The sequence below is a fragment of the Lepisma saccharinum genome, chromosome 14 (assembly GCF_977018435.1).
Source record: "Lepisma saccharinum chromosome 14, izLepSacc3.1, whole genome shotgun sequence".
In the NCBI taxonomy this organism is placed as follows: domain Eukaryota; kingdom Metazoa; phylum Arthropoda; class Insecta; order Zygentoma; family Lepismatidae; genus Lepisma; species Lepisma saccharinum.
Genome location: NC_139242.1, coordinates 46,958,741 through 46,980,959, shown reverse-complemented (window position 1 = coordinate 46,980,959; position 22,219 = coordinate 46,958,741). Strand labels below are relative to the sequence as shown.

At 37.1% G+C, this 22,219-nt stretch overlaps 1 protein-coding gene across 3 annotated transcripts in view; it reads left to right on the top strand.

Annotated features, from left to right (window-relative positions):
- Positions 1 to 22,219, top strand: part of E(bx) (nucleosome-remodeling factor subunit NURF301 E(bx)) — a 92,448-nt gene that overhangs the window by 31,997 nt on the left and 38,232 nt on the right. For all 3 annotated transcript variants that reach the window (XM_083135530.1, XM_083135531.1, XM_083135528.1), the window contains exons 16-18: positions 2,083 to 2,229; positions 2,591 to 2,753; positions 4,520 to 4,655. In XM_083135530.1, the coding sequence (XP_082991656.1) occupies positions 2,083 to 2,229; positions 2,591 to 2,753; positions 4,520 to 4,655 (446 nt within the window). The remainder of the gene's footprint in view (positions 1 to 2,082; positions 2,230 to 2,590; positions 2,754 to 4,519; positions 4,656 to 22,219) is intronic.

Genomic DNA, 22,219 nt, shown 5'->3' with positions numbered 1-22,219 from the left:
ATGTATTTCCAATATCAATTTACTAGAGTTTTGCACAAGTAAAGTTTCGTTTTTCCATGTTGCGAATTGAATGGTTGTTTTTCCGATTAATTTCGAAGGACCACTGCCTTCATTAACAGAGGATATGTTGTCTGGGAAAGAGATGGTAGTGCATCACTGCTTTGTTTGTTCCTGGATGGCAGCGGAACAAACAAAGCCGTGACGTACCACCATCTCCATCCCAGATGCTGTATCGTCAGTTAATGAAGGCAGTGGTCCTTCAAAATTAATCAGAAGAAGCAATACAAGTCGTACCATGCAAACACGTAACTTTACTTGTGCAATATTAATACCACGTTTACCGCATCCATTATGAATGCTAGAGTTTGCTTTACTTTTTCATTATTTTACATAAGGCAATCATTTATTACAATTAATTTCTCCCCACCATGCTGTTGCATACTTTTAAGGATATTTAGAATGTAATAGTGTTGCATGGCATTTTTTTGCGGATCCCATAAGATCCCCAGACTCCTAATACTTTTTGATTGATACCATTATTGTCCCAGCCCTAGTCAATACACACGTTGAACATGTCACATTACTATATTACTATATCTTGCCTCCCTTGTTCTTAGTCTCAGTAAAAAGCTTAGTAGTGGTGTAAATCAGCTGGTAGTTCCTATCTTTCGGGATGGTTTCCACTGTGATCAGGATGGAATGCAATAGATTGACAAACAGAACATCTCCCTATCTTGAAGATGAAACTCTACAAGGTATTAGAATGGTATAGCTGGGAGATGATGGTTGGTATGTACCTCCATTGCCCCAGCTTCTCTTTAAAAAAAAATATTAGATATATGAAATGATTGGAAGATACAGCAGTTACTTGTCCTCTCCCCCTCACCTTCTTAGAAAATTCCTCTGCATCTTGCTGATCTATGGCAAAAGAAGAAAGTGCTCATTGTGAGACAATACCTGTAGGAAGAAAGTTTTATCTATTAAGAAGTAACAGAAATTAGAATAGACGGGAAGAATGAAGTAACTTGTTAACAGTTCACTATGGGCTATTTTATTTTGAGTTTCTTCTTGTTGATATCTAGCACTAAGTATTTTCATGGTTCTTATAAATGGCATGTATTTTCCCATTCATGTAAACAAATAAGTAGGACTGACCCGATACCCATAATGTTACCGATTCTCACTGATGCCAATGCTTGAAATATGTAATAATTAAAAGCTGTTCAAAATATTGATTAATATATCCGTTTGTAAGGTTTCCACTCCAATGAAGTATTCCACTCCAATTTGGTTTGGTTTGAGTTGGTGTTTTAAGTCCACTTTATGCACAGATAGGCTAATTGGGACTGGGCCTACAGTTTAAAGTAGGATCCGAACCACTATGTGCCTCCACCGGGTATCGAACCCAGGACCCCTTGATTACAAGGCGACGACGCTACCACTGCGCCATTGAGGAGGCCCTCCACTCAAATTATATGCATCAATGTATGAAGAGCTTTACCTTAAAATGTACAAGAATTAAATCAGAATATTAAAATACCTCGTATATTATCACAATATCCTGTTTTTTGCACAAAACAAGTGCAAAGTAAAACAAGAAACTTCAAATTGGGTATAATTTCCAGGATTATTAGGTAAAGTTCCTCATGCATATAGCACCATGCCATGAAGGCATATTTAGGGGATGTGGGGGTAGGGCCCCACACATTGTTGATCTCGGTCATTTTGGAGGTGATGTGATCAACACCATGCTCTGACTGCCTGGGGAGTTGCCCCCAGGTACTCATTGATTTGATGCTGGGTGAGCTCCAGACCCACCTTATGCAGGTACAAGGTTGGAAAAGTACATCAGCATCATTATTGACATTATTGCATTCTAAAAATTTTGTAATGATCTTGTCACCTCTTCAGGAGAGAACAGACTTTTTTTTGGAGGGGATTGGTGACAGAGTTTAGTTTAGGTTACAGTGGGAACTTTTGCATGAAGTATTTTGCATTCACCCATAATGTGATGTTGGCATTTATGAAGTAAGTGGATAGGTTAGTAAGTTGATGTTTAATTAGTGTATTTTCTTCATGCAGGCAAATCATGCAGCTTGGCCGTATCCATGTTCAAGACCACTTTTCAAAACGTGCTGGCTGTATCGGACTTCAAACATCCATTCAATTTCTGCTGCTGCCCTTCAGCTTAGGATTCTTTGGTCCTGTATGAGATGGGACGATATGCAAGTGAGTGCAGTGTCTCTTGTCATAATATCTTGTTTGTTGTCTTTCCGACATGTGTTCTTTTCACAACTTGGATGATGTATCAAAATGAAAATCATTTTGATGCAGAGTGCTGCTGCAACATACAATGTTTTTGTTTTTTTTATAGAATGATCCAATTGCTACAATAACTAAAAATGTTCATGCTAGTGCTAGAACATTTACAAGATTTTTGTAGTATTCAAACTTTTCCATACCAGTTTAAAGAATTAGTTCATTTAAAACATCGACAGGACTTTCTTAGCAATAAAAACAAGGTCACAACTCGCCTCTTTGCTTCATCTTTTAGTTTTAGTAAAAAATAATATATTTTGTATATTTTCAGGTGAAACCACCTGCAGGGGATGGAAAACATCAGATAACAACCGACACGGAAATAACGTCTCTGGAAATTCTAAAGCACCGTCATGTGGGAGAATTTTTGGAAAAGGCTCAGTACCTGAGACGCAAGGTTGTCATACCTTTGGAAGTTCCAAAGACTGTGAGAGGTGAGGCCCAACTGCGATATTCTTTATTTAACTTGAAGTAGAATGATCGAGGTAAACTTACACTGAAACTTTTGTTTGTGTTGATTACTTACAATTCAATCTCGGTAATGAATGTGCTGCTCTGTGTCAATTGCAATTTTGTACATGCTTGATTTAAAAGAAGTAATGTCTCATAGAAATTAGGTAAAAAGTTGTAACGTTGACATGCTGAGCTCATATGAAGCAAGAGTAAGAAGTTGGCATTCCTTCACCAGCAACCAAGAGTTAGCTTGAAATATTGAAAATTAACAGTTGGAGACCTTATTCATCATTGCTTCAAACTTTTGATGATCAAGTGGGATTGCCAATTGTTGATTGTATGCATTCAGCCACGTGTAAATAAAAAAGTGTTAACTTTAATGTTAATGTTATAACCTCTCGATCACATTTGTATATTTTTTGATTTGTGGAAGTCTGCAGGTTTATAGAATAAATTTGGCAACAGTGAGTGGATGTCAATAGTGACGTCACTAAAGGGTCTTGATTGGTGGATGAGTTGAGGTGCACCTGCAGGAAGATAACGGCCCTTGTCAGCCATGGGGGGGGGGAGTCTTCAATCCTCAGTTTTCAGTTAAGTACTTAAATTATTGGTTTGATCTTTATTTTGTGTGCATAACTATTGATAGGTTGTGAATTGATTAGTTGTTCATTCCACATAAAGTTAATTTAGTTGAATTTTCATATTACCACTTTCAAGAAAGGAACTCTCTCTCTCTCCTGTGAGCTCTCCCACTAAATCTGTACTCATGTAAACTAGGATCTTAAGTAATTGAACCCAAACAATGTAATTAAGTCACTTATCAGTCTGAATAAATGTATTGTTAGAATGAATTGTGTTGTTGTCTTTTGAATACTGAAAATCAGGTTACTGTTCGACCGACCTCTAAGGACATCTTATGTGCCCAGATTGTGGTAGGAGTTCAGCCCCCGAAAGGTGGTTGCATGAGAGAGAGAGAAAAGTTCCTTTCTTGAAAGTGGTAATATGAAAATTCAACTAAATTGAAGGGCTTGTGTAAAACATGGTGACATTTTGGTCATTTCTGGGTTCGTTAAGAAAAAGAGGTTATTAGAAGCTCTTCTGTAGATACATTGTTTCGTGTTGTGTTTACCAATTTCAGAAGGCTTCACTGAGTCCAATGCAAATTGTATGACATGGCAATTTCTCTCGAAAATTGAAGGATGGCACATTTTACTTTGAAACTCAAAAATGACCAAAACGGCACTTACCATGTTTTACACCCGAGCCCTTCAATTAACTCTCTTTGGAATGATCAACTAATCAATTCACAACCTATCAACAGTTATGCACACAAAATAGATCAAACCAATAATTTAAGTAATTAACTGAAAACTGAGGATTGAAGACTCTCTCCACCCCATGGCTGCTGATAGACAAGGGCCATTATCTTCCTGCACGTGCACCTCATCTCATCCACCAAACAAGACCCTTTAATGACGTCACTATTGACATACACTCACTGTTGCCAAATTTATTCTATAAACCAGCAGACTTCCACAAGTCAAAAAATATACAGATGTGATCGAGGGGTTACAATGTATAGAAGACAAAATTTTGTAAAGAAAAATATTGCTAAACTATGTGTAAAGTGCAAAAGCATTGCAATGATATCTGAGGAAAGCTGAGAAGAAAAACGCATGGTAGAAGAAAACACTGTAGTATTAAGAGGAAAATGTCTAAGGCTTTATTTTTTTTTCCTTTCTTCCAGAAGTGACCTCTCACCGCATAGGTTTAAGGAAACGAAAAAGAGCAGAGTCCCCGCAAAGTACAGAACCTCAAGTTACAGAAGAATGGGTAGATGAGGATAGATTGGAATTATGGGAAATCAAACAATATGGAGACAGGTAATTGAATACTTTTGTAGTTTGATACAAGATATACTGGCTTTTTCTTCGTACTCGAAAATACATTTTTATTCACTATTTAAAATTATAAACTGCACATTCCTTGTTTTTGTGACAGATGATGTTTGACTTTTTACATTTCAAGTCCACTGTGTCTGAGGTACACGGAAAGTGTATGTATGAAACAACATTTCTTTTAAAAACAAGAAATGTGTTATTTACCTGATAGTAAGTAGTGAATAAAAAGCTTGTCAGATAATATGGTCAGTTTCAAGTAACGTAATAAAAATTAGGGCTGAGTGGACTTTGATGCTGGTATATTGGTATAAGTTGGTTAAAGTTTAATTACAGATACTAACTGGTTATTTTACGGAATCTGCAAAACAAGGAAAAATAGCATGAACATTGTGTGAATTTCATAATTAACTCTCTTCTGTAGTTTTTTTTTCGCCAACATTTTCAAGTAAAACTGGCAGATTGATGCAGTATAATTGTAATGGAATACTTACATATTGTTGTTTATAAATATTTGGATCAATTTTTAATTGCTGCAATGTTCAAGCTTTGATTTCAGTATTGGTGGGAATTTTTAAGATTTTCTGTATCGGCTCAGCCCTAAATGAACCTCCTACTTCCTTTCTTTTTCCTTAGTAGGTATTTTTGTGCAGTGAATAGTTACGCAGGTGGTGGGATATAGGTGTGCATGAATTACAGTAGAAAGTACAACCTCTGTCCATAAAGTTCCCAGATTGATATGTAAAAGGGAGTTAACAATGTGGCATTGCTACTATTCGGCAACTCCTCTTTCTGTGGTCACATTACGTACCAGGCTGGCTTGTTTGTTTTTTGTTGAGAAGAGAGGGGACTATTGTCCTGATTAGCTACCTCCCCAATGGAAGTGTAGTAACATCGTCACCTTGTAATCAAGGAGTTTCAGGTGGAGGCACATAGTAGTTTGGATCCCACTTTAAACTGTAAGTCTAGTTCCGATTACCCTATTGGTGCATAAAGTGGTCTTAAAAGTGTAATCCCCTCTGTCTAGAAATATAACTTTCATTTTATTATGGATGAAATGGTAAAGATGATTATCGGAACCCTTTTCATTTAGGATTAGTCCTTAGACAGGTTGTGGGTGTCATGTATGTACAGTGAAAACCCGATTTTACGTTCCCGCATTATATGTTTTTCTGCTTAATACTTCCATCCAGTCAGGCCCCGGCAAATGGCCATGTTAAATAATAGGACGTTCACCTCGATCTTACGTTTGCTCTAACTCCCGTTTCCCGCTTTATACATTCTCCGAGTCGTGACGATGTTTTAAAATTTGACAGAAACATGTTGTGTTGTCTACGCGACTGCTACCTCCCTCACATGATGCCGAGAATAATATAATCGTCGCTTATTATCGGATCGATTCCCGTGCTGAAAATAAATCACGCAATATTAAACTTTGAGGAGAAGACAAAAAAAAGAAAGAAAAAGAAGGAAACACGTTATTTACGGGGAAACTATTGGTGGAAGGGGAGTTTGCCCTCCCCAAGACTTCTAAATCCAATAATAAATCGTCGATTAACATGGATGTAAATAAAAATCAGTGGTGTGCCCAAAGGGTGTTGATGGGGTTCATAAGCCCCCTCTCCCTCTGGCCAGTATTTCTTAAAAGAAAGAAGAAGAACTTCAAAAGCAGGAAAATTTTGCAAAGTGAGGACTGACTACTATAACAAGTATACATAACCCCATCCCCCCTTTCGAAAATCCTGCGTGCTTCACTCATAATTTATTGCGACGTCTAAACATGTGTAAGTTTGACAAAAAACTTGTTTTTGTTCACTTCATACTGTTGGGCTGATCGGGACTGGATACATATGCAGCTCAAAGTGGAATCTGAACCATTCTGCATGTCTTCAGGACACTTTGATTACAGTATATAAAGATGCTTGGCACCCAGCTATAAATGATCAATCCCCCCCTCCAAAAATAGCAACTAATTTATTTATTTATTTCAGAAATTGAACGCAACAGGTATATTACCCATTAATGGCGTTCATTATACAATTATTTTGTGATAACATTATTGAAATATTGCACAGATGAATGACAGAAAACATTTAACAAACATATAAGTCTTAGGTTCTATCATAATTTATGTAATTTTAGTATATTCCTTTTCAAAATTGCGGTCGGGCAAAATAAGTCCACACTGTTTTCACTTTTGATGGTATCATTAAATGTTTTACACATATTCCAAATTGGGGATATTGTCAGAGCGTTGGTTCTATTACGACGGAGGCTGAAGAGTTGCCTTCTTGGTCGTAATTTGCTTGAGGGAACGTAGAAGTCGAGCTGTGACAGGGCGAATGGAGCTTCAATGAGATTATTTAAAATTTTGTGGAGGAAAATGAGCTGATGCATGATGCGTCTGTTGTTGAGAGTTGTTAGGTTAAAATATCTGAGAAGGTTCTCACAGGATTCCATTTGAGGGTATATACCATCTAGTTTGTACTTAAGTGTCTTAAGAATTTACTTTGAATTTCTTCTATTTTGTTTATATCTTGCTGGGTTTGAGGGTGCCACACTATGCTTGTGTATTCAATTTTCACTCTAACGTAAGCATTATAAAGCATCATTAAGCTTCCGACATTTTTGAACTCTTTGCATGTACGCATTATAAATCCCAGAAGTCTGTAAGCCTCGTTTGTTACAAAGTTAACGTGAGTGTGAAATGTAAGTTTAGAATCAAACAGAACTCCTAGATCTTGTTTATTTATGCAATAGTCGTATTTTATTGATGTAGTGTTTCGAGTATATGACATTTGGTAACATTTTCCGCTATTTAAGATTAGTTTGTTGCTTTCACACCATTCCACAAGACTGTTTATGTCCGCTTGTAACTCTGTACAGTCACTGTAACTGCAAATTCTTTTGTATATTTTTAAATCGTCCGCAAAAAGTAGTTTACCCGATTGATTCAGATGTTCGTGAAGATCATTTATGTACATGAGAAAGAATAAGGGACCAAGGTTAGAGCCTTGGGGAACTCCGGATGTAGCTTCAAATTCATCAGAAGTATTTCCCTGAAACGTGACATACTGTTTGCGGTTTGTTAAGTAGGATTGACACAATTGTAACATCGGATTCGATAGATTGTATGATTTCAGTTTTTCTATTAAGATTCTATGGTTTACGGTATCAAACACTTTCGAAAAATCTGTATATATTACATCTACTTGAGCTCCGCTATCCATCGCGGATACCAGTTTACAGAGTGAAATGAGATCTCACACAATCAGATGCATAAACTGATTAGACTGCAGTTAGAAGCAGTCATTCACCGTCCCTTCCCTCGAAAGTGGGTCCCTTTAATCTGTCATTGACTTTCACAGCAAGCCTTTTTTTCCCCTTAGAAATTCATGATCATACTTCTTTCCCGTTCTTAAATAATTTTTGACACAATATACCCGTGAAAAATGTAAAATCGGGGGTTGACTGTACACAGAGGCTAATTTATGCACACACGTAGGTACTCATAATATAATGATTATCACGAGAATCCATAAACAACGATTTAATACTAATATTAAAGAATATTTCAACTAAAAACATAATAAAAATATCATATAAAGGCTATTTTACTTATGTATTTGTGAGTCCACTCCTTGAGTTAGCTACATTTCGGGGATGCGACTGTCCCCTTCTTCAGGCGTTCTTTAAGCGACGGGTAGGATTGGGAAAAAATTATCAGATAAAACTATATCCCTATTACACTGCATGCCCTTGAAACTTATCATGTTCACTATAAAATCATTCAAAATGCATTAAAAACAGTAAAAACGAGTTAAAATTCCAATAACTGTACTCCCTTCCGTCTATGTGAAAATCAGCTGATGTTCTGCGTGGAATGCAGGAAGCACAGGCTATATCCCATACGGCATGTCTTCACCTCGGTTATAACTACGTTCTTTCCAGGTCAAATTCACAAATCTTAAAGTGGGGGTATAAACCAATGGGTGATAGGGGGCCGAACAGAAAAGAAATTTACAATAAGGAATGTTAGGTAAATGTATCAGGGAAGCATATGGGGCTGTCGAACAACTTAATACATTACATTTACGTCTACACCTGGAATTATGCGCCTCACTTTATTGGGTAACCTGGAATCGCATTCGAAGAGAGACATTCTAAAAGTGTGACTAGAATCAATGAACTGAACAAGAAGAGAATAGGAAATAAATTGGGAAAAATGAAGGGACAGAAAAGCCGAAAAATTTTTGAGAAGGCTAGTAAAAAAAACAACAAAAAAAAAAAAAAATTAACTGAATATGTTCTTCCAGACGATCTTAAATAAATTTTAGAATAAGGGCATAAGTTTGCAATTGAAAGAGAAGAGTTTATAATCGCGACTGAAAATGCAGGGATGATGATTGATGATAAAGATGATAGAGCTGAGGCCAAAAGAAAATTCATGATATTATAGAAGAAAGGATTAGAAGAAAATATCAAAAGGAGAAAAGCAACAAGATGGTAGAAAGAACAAGTGGGAAAAAGAACAAAGAAAGGATGTAAGGAGAATTAGAAATGTGAAAGAATGGGTAAAGGAAAAAAAGGTTTACTTGATCCGTTCCGACAAGTAAAATAAAATGGTAGTGATAGGTAAAGACACCTACGAAAGAAAAATGGAAGAATGCTTTAGAAAGTTAAAAGGAACCCCGTAAATAAAATAAAAAAGGAATTGAAACCAGCATAACCTTGGCCAGAATTTTAAAAAAAAAATAATCTAAAATAGTAAGAAAGGTAGTATACCTGTTGCTTTTGGAATTCCCAAAACGTATAAGGAAGGGACCCCTGTAAGACCGATAATTCCAATGTATTCGCATCCAGGGTACCTTTTGGCAAAAACTTTGGTCCTGAAAATTAGGGAGGTGGGGGGAAAAAACTGAACACAGTCTCAGTCAAATTCTCTATCTGTTCCTTTACCCCCCAAGATAGTATCATGAGCTTTGACGTTATTAATTTATACCCCAGCTTTCGAAGAGATAAAGCAGCAGATTGTCTCCACCGTTGGCTTATGGAAAAAGGTGTGGATGCTGTAATTTCATGGGAATTTGTAAAATGGGCACAATTAGTTACAGAGTACAATTACTTTAGTTTCAACAATAACATTTATTTACAGAGGGAAGGGTCAGCCATTGGGGAATCCCCTTTTCTGGGATCATTTCCAGTACCATCCTGCACTACATTGAGAAAACAACTTTGAATCAAATGTTAAATGAAATAAAGTTCTCCCTGTCTGTCCGATGTATTCTTTATTGCAGTTACATTTAATACTGTACACTCCTTTTGCATCTTCGTCACTGTCCTGCCCTTTTATATTCCGAGAAGTGCTTTGGTAATAGTGAAAGGAAAGGGCTAGATAGATTATTATTTAACATCCTAAACGAACAGGAAGACCGTGTCAAATACACTAAAGAAGATATGCATAATGGAGAAATTAGCTTCTTATTATTTTCTTGTAGTTTACGGTTATTACAAGCATAAGAAAACAGTTTTTCTTTGTGACGTTTCAGGAGAACACACGCTCCTTTCATCAGACATTTATTTTCATTTTGACTAAAGATACAGTTATAACAATGGTTAGTAATTTTTAAAGAAAAAGAATCCGTTATATAATGAATGTTGTCAATGTTACATTGTTGTAATATAGCAACTTAACTGTGAAAAAAGCAGTCTGTTGTATTTTTATTTGAGACTTTTTAAATTATGAATCCAAAATATCATCAGGCAATTCAAATTCATCATTGTTTTCACAAAGTCTTTTGATGTTTTCTGTTACATTAAATTTCAAAGATGGTGGCTTACTCCATTTGTGAAAAAGAAAACTCCATACTGGATCTACGTTACCATTTTCATTATTTAATTTATTCCAGTGTTCTTCTGCAATGAACGAAGCTTCCCAGACATTCAACTCTGTGTTTCCCGTTAATCTTTTTAAAACCCTTCTCTTTTTAATCAAATGTTTCTCTTCGATGATATGAGTTGACAAACCTGTTCTTGGGTTTAGATTTATAATGTCCAAATCATGTTCGTGCCATCTTATTGCCATTTTCCTTGCTGTTTGTCCCACATAATCCTTTGAACATGAACAACTTATATTATATATTCCTGTGGTTTCCGCATCTGGTAGAGAGTTTCTCATTTTGAATTCATTAAATGTACCTTCCAAACTTCTTGGTGATTTAAAAACAATTTTGAAATCAAAACTTCTGAAAATTTTTGCAATTTTATGTGAGAATCCCTTGTGGAATGGAATGCACACAAATTTCTTTTCAACAGATTTTTCATCTTTGTCTGTACTTCTCTTTTCCTTTAGTTTTCTTGCTACTTGTTCTAATAATGAGGATATCAAAAATGAAGAAGAAAGGCTTTTTAATATAGCAAAAGAAAATGGCTTTCACACTAACAGAATAAACCAAATCAAAAAACAAGTAGCAAGAAAACTAAAGGAAAAGAGAAGTACAGACAAAGATGAAAAATCTGTTGAAAAGAAATTTGTGTGCATTCCATTCCACAAGGGATTCTCACATAAAATTGCAAAAATTTTCAGAAGTTTTGATTTCAAAATTGTTTTTAAATCACCAAGAAGTTTGGAAGGTACATTTAATGAATTCAAAATGAGAAACTCTCTACCAGATGTGGAAACCACAGGAATATATAATATAAGTTGTTCATGTTCAAAGGATTATGTGGGACAAACAGCAAGGAAAATGGCAATAAGATGGCACGAACATGATTTGGACATTATAAATCTAAACCCAAGAACAGGTTTGTCAACTCATATCATCGAAGAGAAACATTTGATTAAAAAGAGAAGGGTTTTAAAAAGATTAACGGGAAACACAGAGTTGAATGTCTGGGAAGCTTCGTTCATTGCAGAAGAACACTGGAATAAATTAAATAATGAAAATGGTAACGTAGATCCAGTATGGAGTTTTCTTTTTCACAAATGGAGTAAGCCACCATCTTTGAAATTTAATGTAACAGAAAACATCAAAAGACTTTGTGAAAACAATGATGAATTTGAATTGCCTGATGATATTTTGGATTCATAATTTAAAAAGTCTCAAATAAAAATACAACAGACTGCTTTTTTCACAGTTAAGTTGCTATATTACAACAATGTAACATTGACAACATTCATTATATAACGGATTCTTTTTCTTTAAAAATTACTAACCATTGTTATAACTGTATCTTTAGTCAAAATGAAAATAAATGTCTGATGAAAGGAGCGTGTGTTCTCCTGAAACGTCACAAAGAAAAACTGTTTTCTTATGCTTGTAATAACCGTAAACTACAAGAAAATAATTCTATAATGCAAGCAATGCGTACATACAAGAAAAACTATTAGCTTCTTATACCTAAAGATTGTTAATGAAAACTGCAAAATTAAAACTGGGGTATTCCACAAAGCACTCGTGGGGGAAATCTACATACATCAAAAAAGAATGTAAGCATGCAGGGTGAAAGAGAAAAAAGAGGAACTTCCAAGGATAGGAAAATTACAGACAAAGGATATTAATATTAAATGTGGAATGAAAATTTGTAGGCATTCTTTCATATTTTCCTGATTTCATTCTTTTTTCCAATTTTCAAAATCCATTCTTCTTCTTTAACCAAAGTGTCTTTCTGGTTGCATAACCTGTTCCCTCTCGTATAGTTATTTGGGAAGACTGAAATCTTGACAAAATATGGATAAACCTATTTCAAAGATGGGGAGGTATAACGTAGTTATAACCGAGGTGAAAACATGCAGTATGGGATATAGCCTGTGCTTCCTGCATTCCCCACACCCCCTATACGCCTTCATGGCGTGATGCTATGCACAGGGGAACACTTTACTTTTAGTTTTTCCTGCATTCCCTGCAGAACATCAGCTGATTTTCACATAGACGGAAGGGAGTACAGTTATTGGAATTTTAACTCGTTTTTAATGCATTTTAAATGATTTTATAGTGAACATGACAAGTTTCAAGGGAATGCAGTGTAATAGGGATATAGTTTTATCTGATAATTTTTTCCCAATCCTACCCGTCTAACCTTTCCTTGTATGATATAACGATGCGGCATGGCTGTATTGCATGCTGAAAGAACACCTGAAGGAGGGGACAGTCGCATACCCGAAACGTAGCTAACTCAAGGAGTAGACTCACAGATACGTAAGTAAAATAGCCTTTATATCAGAGCTCGAAAAATCCCGGTCGCCAGGTTGCCATGGCAACTAAAAATTTCAGCCTGGCGACTGTGATCTTATGCTGTAATATGTACGAAATTTTTATGATTCTTAAGTTCAAATTGCAGTACAGCGTAAGTTAGCAAATGATTTTTTTTGTTTAATCAACGTTGTGAACATTCCAGAGAGTAAGTAATAATTTCTTACTCTTTGACCCCCAACACCCCATTTTCTGTTTCCTCTAATGATGTAGCGATGTTTTGAATACCGTGATGCTCAGCTTCTTATACATAGTGTTTCAAAAGTTGCACAACCCAGGCTTTGAACATGTATATCATGAAAACCGTAGGAGATATTTACACCGGGTTTTCTGCATTATAAAGTCTCACCCATTGAGATATTTTTCAATGCTTAAAATTATCAGTTTTCTCCATACAGAAAATTTAGATAAATTAATAACTTGCGGAAGGCAGCGTTAAAATTTTTCCAGAAATGCACTTTTGAAAGAAAAATACGTAAGAAATTATCGAAGCTTCATAATTAGATGACTGATGCTGTGTCAATCTGTCATTTGCGACCAATATTGGTCATGTGCAACTTTTGATGGATTTTTATTGGCGATTTTATGGGTTGAGTGAAAAAGTGCCATTTTTCTGACATATATGGCAATGCTAGCAGGTCGAAATATTGTCAACAGAAGCACGCCACATGTGCTTAAGTATTGGTTATATATTTACGTGAAAAATCATAAACCAAGATTTTGTGCCGAAATTGGACTCTTTGAGAGGATCCTATTCTGCCTCTGGTTACACTGAATTCTCTTCGCTCACTTTTGACGCTACTATGCCTGTTCTTTTAATTGATTCAGCATGGCGTATTCTTTGGAGCAGCGCATGTGCATTGCTGAAGAGTATTTTACTACTCATTCTTACACTCATGTGCAAGAGGTTTTCCAAAAAGAATCCCTTGCTTCTGCTGTACCTCACAAAGGAACTGTTTTACGACTAGTCAAACACCAACAAATTATCCCACAAATTGTTAAGAGTTGGCATTATTAATGAAGATTAGGCACACACAGGAGATGTACTACGTAGAAATTTTCAGCAAAAAATGCAGGCTCGACCAGGACTCGATCCTGGGTCTCTGGCATACCCTACGATTTCTCTACATACTGAGCCAGCCTGGCCTCACCTGATTTCTCGCTCTCGCTGTTTTACCTGTGTCAAATCGTCTCTGCCAGTGCTACCGCAACGGGATCTGTTGCCTTTGAAACACAGTAGACTTCGACATTGTCTGGTTCCTCCCATCATAGATATGTTAATGCATTTTCGCTGAAAATTTCTACATAGTACATTTCCTGTGTGTGCCTGATCTTCAATAATTAACATCCTTACGCTGGGAGGAACCAGGCAACGTTGAAGTCTACTGTATTTCAAAGGCAACAGATCCTATTGCGATATGGTAAAATTTGCTAATTGTGCTCATTGTTGCCAATGTAGATACACAAAGAAGAATTTAAAAAATGTACATACAGTCTGGAGCATTGTAATTTGTGATCAAATGGTATCTAGTGTGTGAAACGAAAATGTGGTTTTCAAAACAATGATTTGGTGTAGTGCTCCAGACTTCAAGTGCATCTTAATTCTTGCAGATATACCATAGAAATAACATCTTTAGTCTGGTGTTGTCAGTTTCTTTATGGCAATAATACCAAGTAGTTTCTGAATATTGAGGATCATATCCAGTGTGTAATATATTAGACTATTACATAATTTCATTTTAAAAAAAGACAAACTTTATGGACACAGGTTGTTTTAATGTGCTTTACGTCTGGTGTGGAATATTTGTGTACATATATATGTTTTTGTTAAGAGTTGTTTGTGAAATACTGGGTATGTATTTTTTAGAATAGTGCTACATAGCTGAGGTATACAAAACCCCCTTATAGCAGCAGCTTGTCTTTTGGATAATTGGAGTGTTGTTGGTTGGGAACGTGTCTTATTTTAGTTGTAAAGGTTTTTTATAATTTTGTTGGTAGATAGTGCAAAGTTTGTTCAATGTAGGGAGTGTGACAGGACTTTCAAAACTGTTAATGGATAGTTTGGTGAAAACAAAGAGTTGAGTTCACACTCTGGTGATCAAGGAATCCAGCTCTCTTGTTCTCTTGTTATAGGGGACACATAGTGGTTCAAATCACACTTTAAACTGTAGGTCCCGATTAGCCTTACTGTGCATAAAGTGGACTTAAACACCAAATCACTCTATTTTTATAGGGATTAAAGTCTTATTTAGATCCCATGGGGACAATACAAGGACAACAATGTCAGAAGAAACAATTTGAGTATAATTATAATTCCTCTGAATAAGGAACATACCATAAATGCAGGGCTTTAGTGAATAGTGATAATTTTATTTGAAGAGCTAGTTTTATATTTCTCAAAACATGCCAAGATCATTCATGCTTGTCGAGTGTTCAGCAGCATTTAGCCTTTAATTAACCATTAGTTAGCAGTATTGACCATAGAATGTTATAATTAACCATTAGTTAGCAGTATTAACCATTGAATGTTAAATTCTTATGCTTAAATGCTCAAGTTGAAGCATTGATACAGAACCGCTGAATTAGTATTGTGCGTCAGGAAAATCTATATTCACTGTTCAAGAAGCTTGTTAGGATTGGGTTACTCTTTTCATGCATTTTCTTATATAAAACTAAACTCAACTACCCCCTGGTTCAACAGCTCTGTCAGGACCAAGACCTGAACCTGCCAAACTGCTTTTGATTGAGTGATGTGTGGTAAGTATGTTGAGTACCATTGCCACTGTTTTCTGGTTTTCAAGAAAATAGCCTGCTTCAAGTAGCTCTCCAATTCTCGTCATGATGCTGGGTCAACACTGAAATTGTTGTCTCTCCACCAGGAATTGAACCGAGGGTTGACCATTTGTCTATGGGGAAGCCATATTTTCTTAGCTACTGGGCTGAAAGTATGGTAGCCATAGTAGTCCAGTCGGTAGAGTACAGAACTACCAAGCTAGAAACCCATGTTTGATTCCCATGGTCGGTTATCTCTGCTGGGAATTTTTCTGATAAAGTTTCTCGCTAGAACAGTTCTGGGGCTCACACAGCATTTAATCAGTGCTTCCTGGGGAATAAAGGTGATTGAAGCATGGCATTTATACATACCTCTACTATGGCCAAGATCAAGAATACATGGGGCCACTACCTCTGTACCCCGTATATACCTTCAAGGCATGGTGCAACGCACAGCAGATAGCATGATCTTTTTATTTATTTTTTACCGGGCTAAACCTTACCCTAATTCACGTTTTGTACAAAGTTAACCATTAGTTAGCAGTTTTCACCATTGAATGTTATAATTAACCATTAGTTAGTAGTATTAACCATTGAATTTAAAATGCTTATGCTTAAATGCTCAAGTTGAAGACCTTTGAAGCATGATACAGAACCACTGAATTAGTATTGTGTGTCAGGAAAATCTATATTCACTGTTCAAAAGCTTGTTAGGATTGGGTTACTCTTTTCATGCATTTTCTTACGTAAAACATATGCTGCGTAGCAGCTTTCATGAAGGAATGTTACAAAGACTGTCAGTTGCACTGATTTTCAATAACGTTACGATTTTTTTAAAAATTTCCCAGTCACCTCTGCCACATAGTAAATTCTGGATTAGCAGATATGAATTATTTAACAGATTGGGTTTGGGTAACTACTCTCAGAATTGAATTTACATTGGCCATCCACCTCTAGTACTTCATACTTTATTTAAAGTAATTAAGAAGCTGAAATTTTGTGGGCTGTGTGTGTGGTAGTTGCGGGATGAATGAACATCCAAAATGTGAACAAGCTTTGCATATTACCTCATTAATTTATAAAATAAAACTTCTGCACACTTGTGACACTGTACATTTGTATTGACGCTGTACATTTGTAGCTAACATTCATGGAACAGCATACAGCATTGTAATGATTAAATTTACATAAAAGCACCAGTGATACAGAAATATCAGCATATGTTTTTTCCCCCTCGAAAAATCTAAGAGCACAAATATTTCACAAGATCACAAAATATTATACAGCACTTAAGTTATCCTGGAAATTATGAAAAATTCATATTTTACGTTATATCTGTATGCACACTGTATCGAAAAGTTGATTTCTAAAATGAATAAGAGCTTTTGTAACATTCTGATTCTCTGAAATTGTGAGAATTTTAAAGCATAACTCTGGTATCAATAGGAATTGGTGCAAGTGCTAGTATTGGATCAAAATGATATCAGTTCAGCCTTGATAATTAGGGCATCTGACTACTATGCGAAAGACCCAGGTTCGATCCCTGGCAGGGGAGAACTGGGATGTTTTCCACCTGTTCAAGTATCATATAAAGTGGGTACCTGGAGGAAACTCTTGGAGGTAAAGGTGGCCAGGGGCATGGTGCTGGTCTTATCACCCCCACCTTCATGGCAAGGTGCAAAGCACAGGGGAGCATGCTCACACAGCCCTAATAATTTGGTCAATTCAATTTAACAATTCAAAATGGTTTAATCTGTTTTCTGTTGGAACTATATCAATCTGCCAGAGTTTTACTTACGTGAAATTTCGTATTTCCGCGTTGCACAATTTAATGGTTAAATCCTATTACCCCTAGTGAATGAAGACTGTGAATCTTCGAAATTAATAGGATTTAACCATTAAATTGTGCAACGCAGAAATACGAATTTCTAAATTTCACGTAAGTAATTTTAAACTGCGTTTACCGCATCCATCATGAATACCAAGGTTTGCTGTAAAATATTCAAAATTTCACATGATACAAGCATTTAATTGCGTTTTGCATAATTTAAACTCCTCAAAAGTTCCATTATGCATTTAGACCCTGAAAAAACACAGACTCAATGTTTTTGCCAGTATCCTGTGGTGTAGCATGGGCATTTCGGGTGGGAACGCCAAGTCCGAAGGAAGGGTCGGGCCTTTTTTGCTTAATAATTGACTCATGGAATTAGTAGCCACAGGTATTGTTTATTTGCCTGAAGTCAGCTGGGTTTTCAATAAAACATCATCCATGCATGTTTTAGCTAGAAAATTAGATGCCTCACTATGCCACAAATGTTTTGAACTCTGGTGTTTTATACCTTTCTGCATGACGCAAGTCATTAAAAACCTACCTGAATTACAAGCGCCTCTGCACAACAGTAGATGTCATTGTTGTGGGTGGTCCAACTACTGATTGAGTTGGTTTATTTTACTTCGCTTTTCTACCACTTTTGGTTAATCGCAAATATGAATATGAGTGATGATGTTGATGAAGGGACACTCACAAAGAACACCCTTGCTCACGCCGGGATTTGAACCAGGGACCTCTGTCGTCTTGGCACGCCGTGCAAAACACACTTGTCTTGACACAGAGGTGGGTGGATGATCCAACTATTGTACACTCGACTCACGTAACAGTGCCAATTAGTAATTTAGACCACTGTTTATTGCATCTTGAGAATGCTGATAAACATTGTAAAATAATTTTCTCCAGAGACCATTCGATGTTAAAAGTTTTCAAATGAATGCTAAACATTTCCATTGACACAATGTTAAGCAGTTAGTAACTAACGAAAAATAATAATAATAAAAATAGAATAGTTTTGTGGGTTAAGTGGTAGAGCAGCCACAGGCTGAACTTGTACCACGAGGACTTCACCAACTTATTTGACAAAAACTGTGTTCATTCTTTAGTTTTTAATGCACATCACTGTTTGTGCGATAAATTATATAATGCAGTGGCCATTAAGAAATGGTATATTTGAGTTTGGTAAAGTTACGTCAGTCAATATTGCGTATTTGTAGCATCACACAGCACGAGCCCGAAGAAACGAGTAGAAATTCTGCTTCTGTTGTCTGCGACAAATGGAAGGAAGGGTCACATGAGCCCTAGAACCAATCACGTAGCTCTGCTCTGTACACCAGCATCCAAGAGAGCATTGTGCATGTGCTGTAGAGATCCAAGCTTTCCCTCCAGATAGTCAGCAAGGAATATAGAGTCCTTTACGCCAAACCTGCGTCCGGCCAGGAAAGGCATTGTAAAAAATTGCTAGAACCAATGTTGTTAGTGGAGCGTTGCAAGCGGATCACGAAAAATAGCTATTATAATGCCATGAAGGTCAAACATATATGAAATTAGTCAAGTTTTACTTTATATTTACAGCATTTACTCATTTTTGAAATTTTAAATCAGGGAATGCCGCCGTATGCACGAACTATAACGCTATGCCACTGCCAGTATCAGTACCGATACTTTCTGATGCCAGTAAAGGCTCAGTCCTCGAATAATGGTACCTGAAAGAGGATGGAAACCATTATCCAACAGTAAAAGTGGGATTCATTTCAGTTAGGGTAGTACAGGGTGAGGCAAAAGTCAGGTTACATTGGTGAATGGCCGTTGTCACCAGACCTTAGAACCTTGGATTTTTACTTGTGACAGAGCTTAGGTGAAATCTGTTTATGAAAACGTAAAGGCCATTTTGCATGCTAAGAAAATTAAGAACTTGAACCAACTTAAAGAACCACAGGCACCATCTCCCAAATCATCCCACCACACTAGCAGACATCTTACACAACTGCAGGCATCGAACTGAACCTTGCATTCAAGCAGATGGCACACATGTTGAATGTGTAATGATTACTTATCCATCATGTGTATGTTTGTATACATGTATTTGTTTTCATATGTAACCAGACTTTTGCCTCACCCAGTGGTACTTGTAGTGGGCAGCACTCAGTACAACCATTATTCCTGCTTTATTACTTTAATTTTCTTTTTATTTTCTTTAATCATTTTTTTTTATTATTATTATTGGAGGTGAGTGCCTTGTACAGTCATGATACTTCGGGGTTGTAGTAACGATCCCATTGATAGTCAGTGGGATTGTTGCAACCCAGAAGTGTCCACAACTGTACGTCTTCATTTTCTATCATTAAATGCACTTTATAATAAATTATTTGGGATGACAATAAGACAAAAGTACCTTGTGTGTTGTCTCTACCTGATATTTTTATTTGTGTTTTGCACATTGGTTTAATTTGCCTTTATTTAAATCCCTGCAGAATTGTTATAATATTCAAGGAATGTTTAGCAACAGGAATGATCTTATACCTCAAACTAGTAACAGACTGTAGGTGCACATACTTCCAATGTGCTTGAAGGCTTTGCACAAAATCCTATTACACTTTGTTACAATAGCAAGTGAACAAGACTTGCCCAATTTGTCAACTGTCCGACTGCAGAAGATGAGATTAGCTCAAATGCACTACGCTGTGGGTTTCACATCAGTATTTTGTTTTGTTTATTATCACTCCTCTTCTTGTGCGTGTGTGATTGCTTTTACAACTCTTCACTCCCCTCTTTGCATATTTTACAACTCTTAACTCCCGTCTTTGTGTATTTTGCCGGTGATGTTACTATGTGAAACTTCAATGTCGTTGCAGTAGGGGAAAAAAATACAGAACCTGTTCCCATATCCATTCCACCCCTATTTTGCCTTGGACTCATCCATTCAGTGCATGTGCACTTGCATTGATTGTCGTGACTAGGACAGATGAACTATTCCAGTTCTTCATATAAGTAGCTCACAAGATGAAATGAGTGTTTCACTTTGTAAAACTGTGTAAAATGAACCCTCTGTACTACTTACGATTCATTAAGATCTCTGGGTGTAAGGTACATTTTGAGAAGGCACCCAAATGTCAACCTCACTTCCAAGGAGTGCACCTCGGTAAATACAATGTTGCACTTCAACGAAAGACTGGCATCTGGATCATTGTAGGTGTGTTTGTCGTTATATGTGCTGAGTGACCTTTTATAGCCTCAGCTTTTAGGTATCCAAGGAGATTTCAATCCTCTGAGACAGATGTTGGTTTTAACTACGATAAGGGGCTGGACTTTGTGCTGACGTGCTTGATTATTTTCAATTAATCATTAGGATGTCAACGTAAATTCATATTTTGCAACTGCAATTAAGACTCGGTTGTAAATTGTAAATTTAAATTTACTGATAATTTGTCAGTTTTCTCACTCTAAATAGCACCTATCAAAAAATGTATCTAGAGACTGACAATTTGCTACTTATTATCAGGGAGGTTAATTTTACTACGAGGCGCATCCAGAAAGTAAGTTTCCCAATTTTTTTTTAAAAAAACCAACACAGTTTCAGGAAACCATTTATTGGCAACAGGTACAGCAAAGGTTCAGCTATTTTTCAACATAGCAACCACCAGAATTGAGACACTTGTCGTATCGTGGTATCAACTTTTGGATCCCACTGTCGTAGAACTCTGCCGCCTGGGAATGGAACCAGCGTGTGACAGACGTCTTCAGCTCTTCGTCGTTGCCTAAACGCTCACCGGAGGACAGGAATTTCTTGAGGTGCAAGAAAACGTGAAAATCGCTGGGAGCCAGATCAGGACTGTAAGGTGGATGATCAAACAACTCCCAAATTCCGTCAAAACAGCTGCTGTGCGTCGAGCCGTATGTGGACGAGCATTGTCATGGAGGAGCGCAACACCTGCAGTAAGCATGCCACACCTCTTGTTTTGAATGGCACGTCGCAATTTCCTTAGTGTTTCACAGTAATGGTCAGCGTTCACCGTTTCACCTCTGGGGAGGAAGTCAATGAGCAAAATGCCCTTCCTGTCCCAAAACACGGTGCACATCACTTTCTGTACCGACAGCGTCTGTTTGAATTTCTTCTTGACCGGAGATCCACTATGCCGCAAATGCATTGACTGCTGCTTGGTTTCCGGGGTGAAGTGCGAAATCCACGTCTCATCACCCGTGACAATCCTGTCGAGGAAATCATCGCCGTCATCATGGTACCGTTGCAGGAATGTCAGTGCTGCTCCTGAACGTTTCATTTTGTGTTCGGGTGTCAGGTTTTTCGGCACCCACCTGGCACACAATTTTTTGAACAGCAGGCGCTGAGTGACAATCTCATGCAACACGGATCGCGATAGCTGCGGAAAAAGGCTAGTCAACTCCGTAATCGTGAAGCGACTGTTCTCTACGATGCGCTGCCGCACCAGCTCAACCAGATCATCAGTGATGAGGGACGGAAGCCCACTGCGCTCTTCATCATGGACACTTTGACGACCTTCCGAAAACTGCCGACACCAGCGACGCACCATCTGCTTACTCATAATGGAACTTTATCACCGACCGAACCTCGCATGCGGCGGGAGAAGGAATACGAGCTTCCATTTCGGACCACTGCTGCCTCGCTACTGTCATGCGGCGGGAGAAGGAATACGAGCTTCCACTTCGGACCACTGCTG